This window comes from Orbicella franksi, chromosome 9, assembly GCF_964199315.1.
Source record: "Orbicella franksi chromosome 9, jaOrbFran1.1, whole genome shotgun sequence".
In the NCBI taxonomy this organism is placed as follows: domain Eukaryota; kingdom Metazoa; phylum Cnidaria; class Anthozoa; order Scleractinia; family Merulinidae; genus Orbicella; species Orbicella franksi.
The window spans coordinates 29,150,566-29,163,416 of record NC_138153.1 but is presented as its reverse complement, the minus strand read 5'-3'; the positions used below and the strand labels follow the sequence as shown (position 1 = coordinate 29,163,416).

The 12,851-nt window shown below is 39.2% G+C and overlaps 2 protein-coding genes across 2 annotated transcripts in view; both read left to right on the top strand.

Annotated features, from left to right (window-relative positions):
- The first annotated feature begins 329 nt into the window (after window positions 1-329).
- On the top strand, window positions 330-8,450 carry LOC145498792 (SMAD family member 5-like). Its single transcript, XM_081478731.1, has 4 exons — window positions 330-1,686; window positions 1,955-2,122; window positions 3,960-4,070; window positions 5,040-8,450. The coding sequence occupies exons 1-4, from the start codon at window positions 1,284-1,286 to the stop codon at window positions 5,672-5,674; spliced, it is 1,317 nt and encodes a 438-aa protein (XP_081334857.1). The 5' UTR covers window positions 330-1,283; the 3' UTR covers window positions 5,675-8,450.
- Window positions 8,451-10,918: 2,468 nt separating this feature from the next.
- Window positions 10,919-12,851, top strand: part of LOC145498791 (SMAD family member 9-like) — a 7,307-nt gene continuing 5,374 nt past the window's right edge. The window contains exons 1-2 of the mRNA XM_081478730.1: window positions 10,919-11,699; window positions 12,536-12,703. Coding sequence (XP_081334856.1) covers window positions 11,294-11,699; window positions 12,536-12,703 — 574 coding nt within the window. The 5' untranslated portion in view covers window positions 10,919-11,293. The remainder of the gene's footprint in view (window positions 11,700-12,535; window positions 12,704-12,851) is intronic.

Here is a 12,851-nt window from a genome sequence, read left to right as displayed (position 1 = left end):
GTTTTAAAACTATTCAATCGCTATATAAATGTAAACAGTTCATTTTATCTCTTAATGCTGATTACAAATTACCCCGTTCTTAGATAACATAAATTAATCCCTTTGTATCAGATATTGGTCCGTGTTTCTTAACTTGCCGTCTTCTCAGTCTTTTAAAATCATTCTCAACTTTGTGGCGCCATCGCCACGGTGGGGCTGGTAAGTTTTTTTGTTTTCTTGTTCTTTGATTGAATAAACCAACCATTTAAAATTTCCGATAGCGTAATGGCGTTGATGGTTAAGAATTTGCGGCACATATCCTTCAGTTGTTATTTTATTAGCTTTATCTGACAGGCGGATGCGGCGCCGGAAGTAATTGTATGACAGTGCACCTCAGCTTCCGCTTCTACTCTTAGGAAACATTCTTTTGGTGAATTTCATGAATGAAACCTTTCAATGTATTCTTGAGTGTCTTGAGTGCTGCAAAACCTGCATGACAAAGAAATGAATCAAGTAACGTAGATAATTACATGATTCAGAGACACTACTTGCGAAACAAAGAAACTGCCGTTTGCCGTGCTGCCGTGATTTCGTGTGTACTCACTTACACTTTCCTTTGTGGGAGGGTGAAGAAAGATTCTAGCTGTGCTTAGTCTAGGGCACAGCTTAAAAAGTAAGCCACACCTATGAACAGATAAAGTGGCTGTTTTTCTTCAGTTCTGAATTTAGGATGGAAAATGTAAGAAAAACTCCGAAGGAAAATCTAATTTTTGATATTTACACAAAGAGACTTTCGTTACCTCCCCTCCCATCGAAAACGTTGCACTATTCTGTTGTCAGTTTGTCACGGTGTCAGACACTCAGACAGGATGTCGCCAGTAGAGTGACGTCACACCACCTCAAGGCTGCCTCTCAGAAGGAAGAACACAATTTGACTGAGAGAGAACAATTGTTTACGAATTTCGCTTACAGTTGTGTTTCTCTGGGTGGTGTTTTCGCGCTGTCTAGCAAACTGTTCAGGAGAACAAATCCAAGGCCAACATTTGTCGCCAGTGTGGCGCGATTGTTTATTCAGCAAACGCGACGACACAGAGGCGCCATCGAAACATTCGATAGTTCGAAGCGTGAGGTTCAGCCATATGTGCATGTTGCACGTTTCGGTGGTAAAACTCTCCCAACTGTCGCGCTAAGACATAATTCACGAGTTGTTTCATCGATTATCTAAACACCAGCGTGTGGCAGAGTCGAAGCAGACTACCAAACAGGCGCGCTAACAAGGGAAATCTGACAAACCGGGCACCAAGATGACGACCATGGCTTCGTTGTTTTCCTTCACCCCTCCCGCCGTGAAAAGACTACTTGGCTGGAAGCAGGGCGACGAGGAAGAAAAGTGGGCTGAAAAGGCTATTGAGTCTTTAGTCAAGAAGCTTAAGAAGAAGAAAGGTGCTCTCGAAGAGCTAGAAAAAGCGCTTTCAAACCCGGGCCAGCCCTCCAAATGCGTTACCATTACTCGCAGTTTAGACGGGCGCCTTCAGGTCTCTCACAGAAAAGGTTTGCCGCATGTAATATACTGCCGCGTTTGGCGATGGCCTGATCTTCAAAGCCACCACGAGTTAAAGCCATTGGATTGCTGCGAGTATGCCTTTGGGCTAAAACAGAAAGAAGTCTGCATAAACCCTTATCACTACAGACGAGTGGAAAGCCCCGGTAAGTCGAGAAGACAGGCTTAGTGATTAGAAATGAAAGTCCCTCAAAGAACTAAATGTACTTAAGTGTCTCGTGATTTATACGCCATTTATTTTCTTTGTGCCATTCTTTTTTAACTTTGAACGTGATTAGCTCGTTTAAACAGATGAATTTGTTTGTATACTACGTTTAGAGAATAGTGAGGCTTGCTTAGGGAAACCTCGACCCTTCGGCACAATAGAAGAACATAAAACTTAATCTGTTTTCCATTCTTCTCTTCTCTTGTTAGTATTACCACCAGTTCTGGTTCCGCGACAAAGCGAATATCCGAGGCCTCCACCTCCACTGCCATCGCCATTTCGAAGCGTCGATGATCCTCCTATGCCCTACAATGCTTCTTTTCCGTTCAATCGACAGAATCAGCTGGATCATAGTCCAAACAGCTTTGACATGCCAGGTGACGCAACGTGATTATTTATCTCAACTCTCTCTCTCCCTCCCTCAGATAAGCCGCATTTGAATTCATTTTTCCACAGATACAATTTTAAATTCGGCATTTTTTCTTGACCTTTTTTTCCATAAAGAAACAACATTTTTCGAAGTTGTTTAGTATTGCATGTACCTCGGTCACGTATCTTTGTATTACACCAAAGTGAAGTCAAAACACGTGGGTTTCCGTAAAAGCCGATATTTGGGGTTATGAGGGTTAGGTTGTAACAGGCAATCTTTAAGGAAAAACAACTTCGAAAGGTAAATTTATACCTTTGTACCTGTCACTCTGTTTGATTCAAAATTAACAAACCAAACAAAGTAATATAAAAAGAATATTTGAGAAATCTGACATACATGTACTCCCAACTGGTAACAACACAGGTAAATAATGTGTATAGTTGATTGAATTTTGTCATGACGTTGTGTTGGATTTGTTGTATATATATATACGCTCTTGGATATCAGCATCACAAAATTCTGAAGACTGATATTCTCAAGCATGATGAAATGGTATTTTTGTGTTTCAGTTGCTTAGCAAGGCTTCCCTGCATCACTGCTAATTTTATTGCCCTTACGTGTAGCTTGGGAGCACAGGGTGGGGTGCCTTGGTAGTGCTTGCTTTCTATAGTTTTAAAATTTAGCTGTGTTCCTCTGTTCCCTTAACCTCATCTTTCAAAACTCCAATTGGATCTGATATAGAGAGGAACATTCCCTGATGCGGCATGATTTGTCAGTCAATATAGTCAGTTGAGGACTTTTCAATATCAAGGCATGGCCAAATTGACTGGTGATGAAGAAGATATAGACAGTTGTCCACTAGGGTATATTGTCTTAATGTTCTCTCTCTCTCTATTCAGATTCTTCGAATTCATGTAAAAAAATAGTGTTTCAGTATTTGAAATGTGTGTCTGAAAAAAAGGCACTCAATCTTCAAGGACAAAAGAAACAAAAGAAGTAAAATAATATCTATTAGTGTTGATTATCCGCTCTCTGAGCACATCTGAAAATATCATTCCTGGATATGGGGCTTAATACTACAAGCGATTCTTTGTTTTTAGGTGTTAAAAGCAGAAACTACCTGTACTCTTTTTTCCCTTGGGTGCATTCAAAAACTTTTTGCAAAAATGTTCTTCACTGCATTTTCCCATTGCATTAAATAATGTGCTTAAAAGCTGATGTTAAGGTCTAATTAACTTGTTGAACGATTTATTACAAGCTAATCACCATGGAGCAGATTAAGGGGCACATTAAATCAAAATCTATAGGTTCCACCACACTCATTCTGCTTCATTGGCCTAATTTTTTGTTACCCTCACTGAGAGCCTTTTCACAAGCAAACATTAGTTGGGCTGTGTTGTAGCAGGGAAAGTAGAATTTCTTATAACATGTCTTCTAATATGTGCTGATGTTTGATAACTGGTCACAGTTCATTTCCGCAATTTCTTTTTCACATTTTCAGTGATAAAAAAAGGTATAGTTTGCATCAAACTTGGTGTTCCCTGCTGCCATAGCTTATCCCAATGTCTGTATCATTAAGTGACTTCTCAATTGTAGGATTATTTCTATACCCCCCTCCCCCCTCCCAACCTCTGGATGGGATGCTAATCCATTGCAGGGTCCCCCCTAGCATTATATTTGCTGGGTAGAGAGAGAGGCACTGAGGGTAACATATTTTGCCCAAGAACACAATACAGTGACCCTGACTGGGGCAAGCACCTTGACACTCAGTCCAAAACCCAGGCTACTTACCATTAGGTTGAGTATGTGTCCGCATCCTATAACATACTGGATTTCTCTTGTAGATACACCCACTGGTTACATGTCTGAGGATGGTGGGTCCCCTCGCCCTGTTGACCCTAATGCCATGGATGTGGATTCTGTCAACTCTCCACCTGCAGTGTCCCCCCAGACAGGTGAGTGTAAAATAGGTGAATTTTGGCTACTTTCTTAAGTTCCATCTGTGTCGATTTAGGAATACTTGTCAAAGAGGAAGTATGTTCCACTATTCAAGGGAAATTACCTTTTGAATTGTACGTTTCATGCCTAAAGAGCATGCATGATGCAGCTTGGTACAAGTGCTTGGCTTCCGCAGTGCAATCCAAGGTGAATAAATTCCAACTGGGGCACCTGTGGATGGATTTAATTGAAAGGTTTTTCTTAGAGGCCCTCCAGAGCAGTTTTCCCCACTCCTGAGAAACTTACATTTCCAAATTCCATTTCAGTTTAGTGGAATGTCATATGTGAATTCTTAACTATCTTTAGCATATTCAAGTTTCTACAAGATCTACTACTAAAAGTTTAAGCTCTAAACAGATAGAATGAACCATTACTTATTTGAAACAGAGTTTATCACTACCACCAAATTTTAGGGTTTGAGAGGGGGGGGGGGGGGGGGATTCTACATAAAAAATTCACTGGTGTAAAGTATTTTAATTGAGCCCTTGTTAGGTGCTTCAATTGCCTTTGTGGGTGTGACTTAAGTTCATAGAGATAACAAGAAGGTTACATCTGGTTTAATTTCCCAGTTGTGATATGAATTTCTGGTTTCTTTTGAGTAGGGTTTTTTTGTGGCTGATAATTACATTGAGCGCACTTCCAGAGAATGGCCATTGGAGGTCTTCCCCTGGAAATTTGAAATTGAAATGTCATTCAGTGTTTTCTGGTGCAATTTGGGACTTCTTTCATTCGATAGAATCAATACCACAAATTTAAAGTAGGAAGTTTTGTAGTTACAACTGTGCCTTGTTGTCTTTGAAAGGAACTGTGATGCGCTTGAGTCAACACAAGCTTTTTTAACTGTGGACTGCCAATAATTGAATTACCAGTATTTGCTGTCTTCTTTATACTTATTGTTTCATTTTTGTGATGTTTATTTTTGTTAGATTTAACCCATGTTACTCCAGTAAACTACCAGGAGCCATCTTCATGGTGTTCTATCTCCTATTATGAGCTGAATAACAGAGTTGGGGAGCAGTTTCAAGCCAACTGCACCAGTATCATTGTGGATGGATTCACTGATCCTAACACTGCAAACTCAGAGAGATTCTGTCTGGGTCTGTTAAGTAACGTCAATCGTAACTCAACCATTGAGAGCACCAGGCGGCACATTGGAAAAGGCGTGCATCTGTATTACGTCGGTGGAGAAGTTTACGCTGAATGCCTGAGTGATTCTGCCATTTTTGTTCAGAGTAGGAATTGTAACCACAGTCATCAGTTTCACCCTACAACAGTGTGTAAAATCCCTTCAAGCTGCACACTGAAAATTTTCAACAACCAGGAATTTGCACAGTTGCTTTCGCAGTCGGTCAATTATGGTTATGAGGCTGTGTACGAGTTGACCAAGATGTGTTCGATCCGTATGAGTTTCGTCAAGGGCTGGGGAGCTGAGTATCACCGGCAAGATGTTACTAGTACTCCATGCTGGATTGAAATCCATCTTCATGGTCCTCTTCAATGGCTTGATAAGGTGCTAATTCAAATGGGATCGCCACGGAATCCGATATCTTCTGTTTCATAAGGGAGACTTCAGTGCAGTGAGGCTTAGTTTTTGTTGCAACGATGCCAATTTCATTTGAGCTGATTAAGAGGTTATGGTTGACAAAGCATTCTGTAAAGTCAGACATTCAGGATTTCATGTTAAAAAGAAGTTTATGTTCATCTTCTAGCTATTTTGGTATGCAGAAATGCATTGGGGGCTCTAAGAGACTTGCAGTTCGATTTTAAAAACACTATTTTATAAAGTTAAGTTTACATGTAAAATGCAAGTGAAGTTCTATGTATTATACCATACTTGTTAAGTTGAAACAAAATTATTTTCTGATTTGCCTACAGAAATATGGTTCTACTGTTGTAATATTACCCTAATATTGCTATAGCAAAATATTTTTAGTTTTAATATTTGTCAGTGTGCAATAAGCATCTTATTAAGTTTATACACTCTCGACTGCTTGAGATTTAAAGTGGTATCATTGTTAAGGAAACTGCTGGAGAAGATGAGAATGAAAATCGCTTTCAAATGCTCTTTAAGTGGACACACGACCATGCTTTCATGTTAGGTTGCAAATTGGGTCAACAGAAGGTTATTATTCTTAACTGGTCATTTTTGCTCATGGATGACGTAGCATCCATGAGCTTAGGAGGCAGTCGCATGGCGCTCGTTCATTGTAGATAAAATTTTGTTATTAAAGGTTAAGGGTGAGTCATAAGATAGATGAGGTACACCAGGAATTGCCATCCTTTGCAGTTTCAGCTCTAGTCATTTTTACTTTTTGGTATTTATGGCGTGTATTATTCCCTACTTATTAATTTGAAACAACATTTCTTACTGATTTGCCTACAGATATGTATGATTCTACTGTGATATTATGACTCTAATATTGTTACTGGAAAATATTTCATATATATACAAGGGCCTAAGTTAACAATTGAAGGGAAAACAGTGAATTACCTACAACATAATGCTTAAGAGTACCTAGACTGAGGCCTTCCAAGTGGGGTAGCCATGCTGCCATGTTGCATCCTTTCATGCACCAATGTGGCCTAACTAGCAGAAGCAATTGTTGCTGTCAATTTTCTGTATGAAGTCATAAGTCGGTGTCGCTACAAGGTTGATTTTGTGAGAGTTTATTCAATGGAAAAACACACATATTTCTGACATTTACAGGCTTTACAAGAGTCCAAAAATTCTAAAGGAGACAATGTCGCTGTCCTTTCTAGTTTCATCGTCCAATTTTAGCAGTGCATTTAATTCGTTTGTTGCCAATTAGCAATTCCCACGCCGCTGGTTTTCAGGGTCGTGTTGCTTGTCAATTTTACCCCTTCAAAGGCCTCTAGACTGTATTCATGTATGGCTAACAACATTTTTCTAGAAAATTAATATGTCTTCAAATTTTGCCTGAGTATATTTTTGAGAAATGTTTGTGTTTTAGTTTTAAAGGCTACAAAGTTTTGTCTTGTTCCACTCTGTGATTTTATTTTGTTTACATAAAAGCATGGCAAAGTTAACAAACGAGTATACTTCTTCGCTCCTCCCACTGCCGCCCTGTTTTTTTTTTCCTGGTTGACAATTTGAAAGGAGGAGAAGCTATAAAATGGTCAAAAATGTTTTTGTATGACTTAAAGAAAGTTAAGTGTGAGGCTACTTTTATTAGTATTGTGTTTTTCCTTTTGTAAATTTTCCTTTGCTATTCCTTTGGCTGCAATTACAACCTCATTTTGCTGATTTTTAGAAGCTTAAATCTTCCCACTAGGTAATGTTAAAGTGACTGAGTTTTGAAGAAAGTCAAATAGTTTTTGAACAACACATTGATTCAATATTAGGAAGTTACTATTTAACAAAGCTATTGGAAATAGTTAATTCTGATGTTAGTAATAACTTATTATTGTTGGGAATTTTATCTGAATGTATTTGCTTGTATCATAGCTCAGTAGTTTTCTGAGACAGTTTTAAACCTAGTTAGCTATTAGACAATTTTATTGGCTGCGTGTGTGAATGTTAACAGTCCTTTAACTGCAAAAGTCTTCCATGTTGAACATCTTTAAGTTTTGTAGATGAAATCCCATTGTGTAACTTAATGGAATCTTCTTAGTAGTTTGATCATATGGTGCTGTTTGGTTTCTAAGCTTGGACAAAAGCTCTTGTGAGTCCAAGGCTAAATATGGTGGCCATATTATGAATACAACCACTGTAGCAGATTTTTCAGGTTAGACATGATTTTGGTAGAAAAACTGAAGACTTCGTGCAAATAAGAAAAGACGTGGGCTTGGGACGTCAGAGTTTAATTTCCTGTAGATGTTTCTCGACAACCCTGCAAATTGTGTAGTCAGTTTTTTTTTCCAGCGACATTGCTTATTTCTAAGTAGCTAGTAACATTGGATGGAACTATTTAAAAGTGTGCAGTGTTATTAATGGCTTCTGTTACATTTATGCTGCATAAACAATGAAATAGAGCTTCTTTTATTTAGAGAGCAATAACTATTGGCAGGTGTTGCTAGTCTTTTAAGAGACAGTTTCAGTATTTTGTCATTTGTGACTTCCACTATTTGTTACTCTCTCATCCTTTGACAAATAGCTATAGGGTGTTGAGAAGAATAACAAACACGAAGACGGCTGCAAATTCGTCTTGCTTTCACTTTCCTGTGAGTCTTCACGATTTTCTGTTGCCTATGTACTGATGATGTAGGACTTGTACCTAATGACTGATGCAAGCCACGCCCATTTCATTCACTTCTGTTAATAGGTCGATGTTTTTGTTGTTAGTGGTCCTTGGTTCACAATAAAATATTAATAACCATGTCTCGTGTACTGATGATTTCGGGACAAACACGATCTTGATAACTGAGAAGTGCAACCATGAAATGCCTTTATAACCCCCGCAACAACCCCTTGTCCAGCGGAACGGGAAAACGTCTTCGGCAACTGAATTTGTACACAACATCACAGGTCATCCAAGCGTAATATAAGAGTTTGTATGGAGAATTTTGGCTAAAATAGGAGAATTTGTTTGGAGATCACGAGTTGACATTAACTTCGTTTAATGTATGGGTGATTTACCGAAAAAAGGCTCTTGAACATTCAATGGTGTCATTTCTTCTCATCCTGGATAGTTACAACGAGATTTGAGCGAATTTTGAAAAATTTGTCCTATGGTGTTATAATAAGAGACTCTTACGCTTGGATGACCTGTGACAACATGTGATAAGTTCAACGGCAGGAGCCTGTCAACGGTTGGTACTTTGTCCTTTTTTTCGTTTTTTCGGTTTTTTTTTTGTTTTTTTTTTCTTTCTTTTTTTTCCGATTACTTTCATATCAATGCTGGAGTTTGCCAGACATTTAAGGCGGTTTGTCGCCAGAAAGAAATTAAAGCCAGCTGTTGTCTAATGTGCAAATGTCATTGGTCATTGAGGCGTTATAATTTAAATTAGAGAATAGACTTAATTTTCGACGCCATCTTCACGGGTAGGCAAAGCGGTCAGAAATTACAGTGTTTGTATGAGAATCCGATGGCAAATAACTTTTTGCAAAATCAAATTTTACACAAGTCGTGAATCGTAACATTAAAATACTAGGTATAAGATTGTATTCACCAAGTTTGAAGGATGTAGCTTGGCTAGAAGACGTTCAGTTAATTTTTCTAATTTTCCATACCTTTGTCTGTATTTTTTTCCGCGAACCGCATCTACCCAGCTAATTTTGCAGACAAATGTATGGAAAATTAGAAAAATTAACAGTATTTTAACGTTTCGATAAACAAATTGTGTAAAATTCATTTTTGGAAAAAGTTATTCCCATACAAACACTGTAATTTCTGGCCGCGGCTTTGCCTGCCCGTCAAGATGGCGTACATGTTTTAAGGCCTATCGACGATATAGCTGGTTTTCACATGACGTCACCAAAATTCGAACTACAAAAACTATTGATCTTCCTGAGATTTTACTTAAATGATGTATAAGAGCAGCTGAAAACTAATATTCATACAAATTTTCGCTCCGAACGGGTTGTTGGTTTTGTTATACACTACCCTTGAATTTCTAAGCTTTTGCGTGACGCGGCATTTACATGACGGCCTAGAGAGCTGTCATAATGGTTAAAAAAAATGACTTATTTCGGGGAACTTGGCTATCTAAACAGTTCATGTCTTAGAAAAAGTATTATTTTAATGTTTTAGAGTTCCTCGAGGGATAAAATCACGCTTTTGTAGCAAAACTCAGTGACAGATGTTTCTGTTGGTTTCCGGCCGCCATGTTGGTGCCCATACTGATGGGCACCAGCATGGCGTCTCCATACAAATCTCTATAAAGGCTAGTTTTCACTAGAACATAAGCACAAGCACAAGCATAAGCATAAGCACAAGTGAAAACCGCCACGACATAAACATAAGCATAAGCAGAAACATAAGAAGAACGAACCCACTCATTTGTCTCGTGCAGTTTTCACTAGTAACGCGCTCGACATAAGCATAAGCATAAAGGCTGGTTTTCACTAGAGCATAAGCACAAGCACAAGCATAAGCATAAGCACAAGTGAAAACAGCCACGACATAAACATAAGCATAAGCAGAAACATAAGAAGAACGAACCCACTTATTTGTCTCGTGCAGTTTTCACTAGTAACGCGCTCGACATAAGCATAAGCATAAGCACAAGAAAAACGGAACTGTTCGTTTTTCTTGTGCTTATGCTTATGCTTATGTCGAGCGCGTTACTAGTGAAAACTGCACAAGACAAATGAGTGGGTTCGTTCTTCTTATGTTTCTGCTTATGCTTATGTTTATGTCGTGGCGGTTTTCACTTGTGCTTATGCTTATGCTTGTGCTTGTGCTTATGTTCTAGTGAAAACTAGCCTTAAGCACAAGAAAAACGAACAGTTCCGTTTTTCTTGTGCTTATGCTTATGCTTATGTCGAGCGCGTTACTAGTGAAAACTGCACGAGACAAATAAGTGGGTTCGTTCTTCTTATGTTTCTGCTTATGCTTATGTTTATGTCGTGGCTGTTTTCACTTCTGCTTCTGCTTCTGCTTGTGCTTGTGCTTATGCTCTAGTGAAAACCAGCCTTAAATTTGGGTACAAAATTTCTCCGTATATCTCGCATAAGAAAAATTGCTGTGACCAGAATTTTGGCGAGAGTCTTTGCATATTTACCTTCGTTCATTTTCCAGATTCTAGACTTTATCTATTGACCGGTTTTGATTTTTATTTTGATCTATTTTTAACTGCGTGACACTGAAAACCAGCAATTAGTGAGCTGGTAATATGTCTGAAGGAAGTTGTTCCACACCGTGTTCCAGGATATGATCTTTTTTTAGTTGCTTTAAGTTCAAATTTAAGCAAATTGGGAGGGGCACTTTGCCTCCAAGGGAACAGCCCTGTCCCTACATCATTTTCGCTCCCTCCCCTCCCATCTATTTCGTCTAATCACCTTGGCGTCACCTGTCTGCCGATGTCCAAGGGAAGATCGAGTGACGAAGTATTTGTATGCGCAAAACTCACGGTTGTCTCGAGTTGTCTCTCCTTTGTCAGTAGGCAAGACCAAAGTATATGGCTGTGCGAAACAAACATCAGCGGGTAGACGATAGTATTTTCGGCAAACTGGGGCTAGCACAAAATCTCATTGGGTAGTGGTTTGTACCTTTCGAAGATGGCTAACATGTCTTCATTGTTTTCATTTACTCACCCCGCTGTGAAGAGACTCCTCGGTTGGAAACAGGGCGACGAAGAGGAAAAATGGGCTGAAATTGCTATTGCGTATTTATCCAAAAAGCTTAAGAAGAAGAAAGGTGCTTTAGAGGAGCTGGAAAAAGCGCTTTCAAACCCAGATCAGCCGTCGCAATGTGTAACACTCCCTCGCGGTACAGACGGACGCATTCAAATCCGTCACAGAAAAGGTCTACCACATGTAATATACTGCCGCGTTTGGCGATGGCCTGATCTTCAAAGCCCCCACGAGTTAAAGGCATTGGATTGTTGCGAGTATGCGTTTGCGCTAAAACATCTAAAAGAAGTCTGCATTAACCCTTTCCACTACAAACGAGTTGAAAGTCCAGGTAAGTAGAGCTTGCTAAGAACCGAGTTTATTTGTAAGCAAGCTTAAATGTCAACAACGCAGTCCTAACTAAATATCAACTGTTTATATTTTTAATCTGTGGCAATGCAAAAAAAAAGTGTTCTGAATTTTGTTTGTATTTCCAAAACAAGCAGTCCATTATCCAATGGGAACATTTGTTCATTTCTATATGAACCCCCGTCCCCCTGGTTGGGGAATCCCAGGGGAACTTGCCTACAACTCGTCATAATTTGTCAATTGGTATAGCACTTATATCAGGGTGGTAAATGTAAAATGACTGCTGTTGGAGTTTTGCAGTACTTGTTAGACCGTTGAGTGGAAAAATTGTATTGTGTTGTTCCAGAAAATATCCATACCCCTCCCACGGATCATTTTTTAGCTTGAACTCCCCCACCCCTTCAGAAATTCTATTTTAGTGTCATACTTTCCTTTAAAAAATTGGACTTTTGAAACCCCCCTCTCCCTTGGAATTTCCATTAACCTTCCTTTGTGTAGGTATGGATATTTTCTGGAAATGCACATTCAGTGTCAGCTTATTTGTTGTTTTAGAGGGTGACTTTGAGCCATGCCCACAAATGAGATTTGGGTACCTTTCAGGGCTACTTTTTGAAATTTCTAGCGAGGCTTCCCCTGACATTTCTAAAGGGAATCAAGTGCTATTTTTGCCATTTTTTGCCATCTTCCTGTCGGTATGTTTTCCTAGTCCATGTTATTATAAAATGTTTGAAATGATATTTGCCATTACAAATTGACACACTTGTTTTTTTTTTTATATAAATAAATAGCATTATTTTTTTGCTGTCTTCTTTTCAACAGTTTTGCCACCAGTATTGGTACCACGACAAAGTGAATATCCAAAACTTCCACCCCCGTTACCTTCCCCGTTTCGTAGTGCTGAGGAACCTCCAATGCCATACAATGCCTGCTTTCCATTCAAACAACAACCACAACAGGTGGATAAGAGCCCAAACATCTATGTGCCAGGTAAGGGAGAGTCTGTTAAGACATCAGTGAGGGGTGGCTAGAGGGCCTATCAGCACTGGTGCTTAGATCAGGTTTTTGTAGCAAGAAATGACTAGGAGTATTGGATCCTAAAGCTGGGGGGGGGGGGGGGGTGGGGTTATATGCGCTA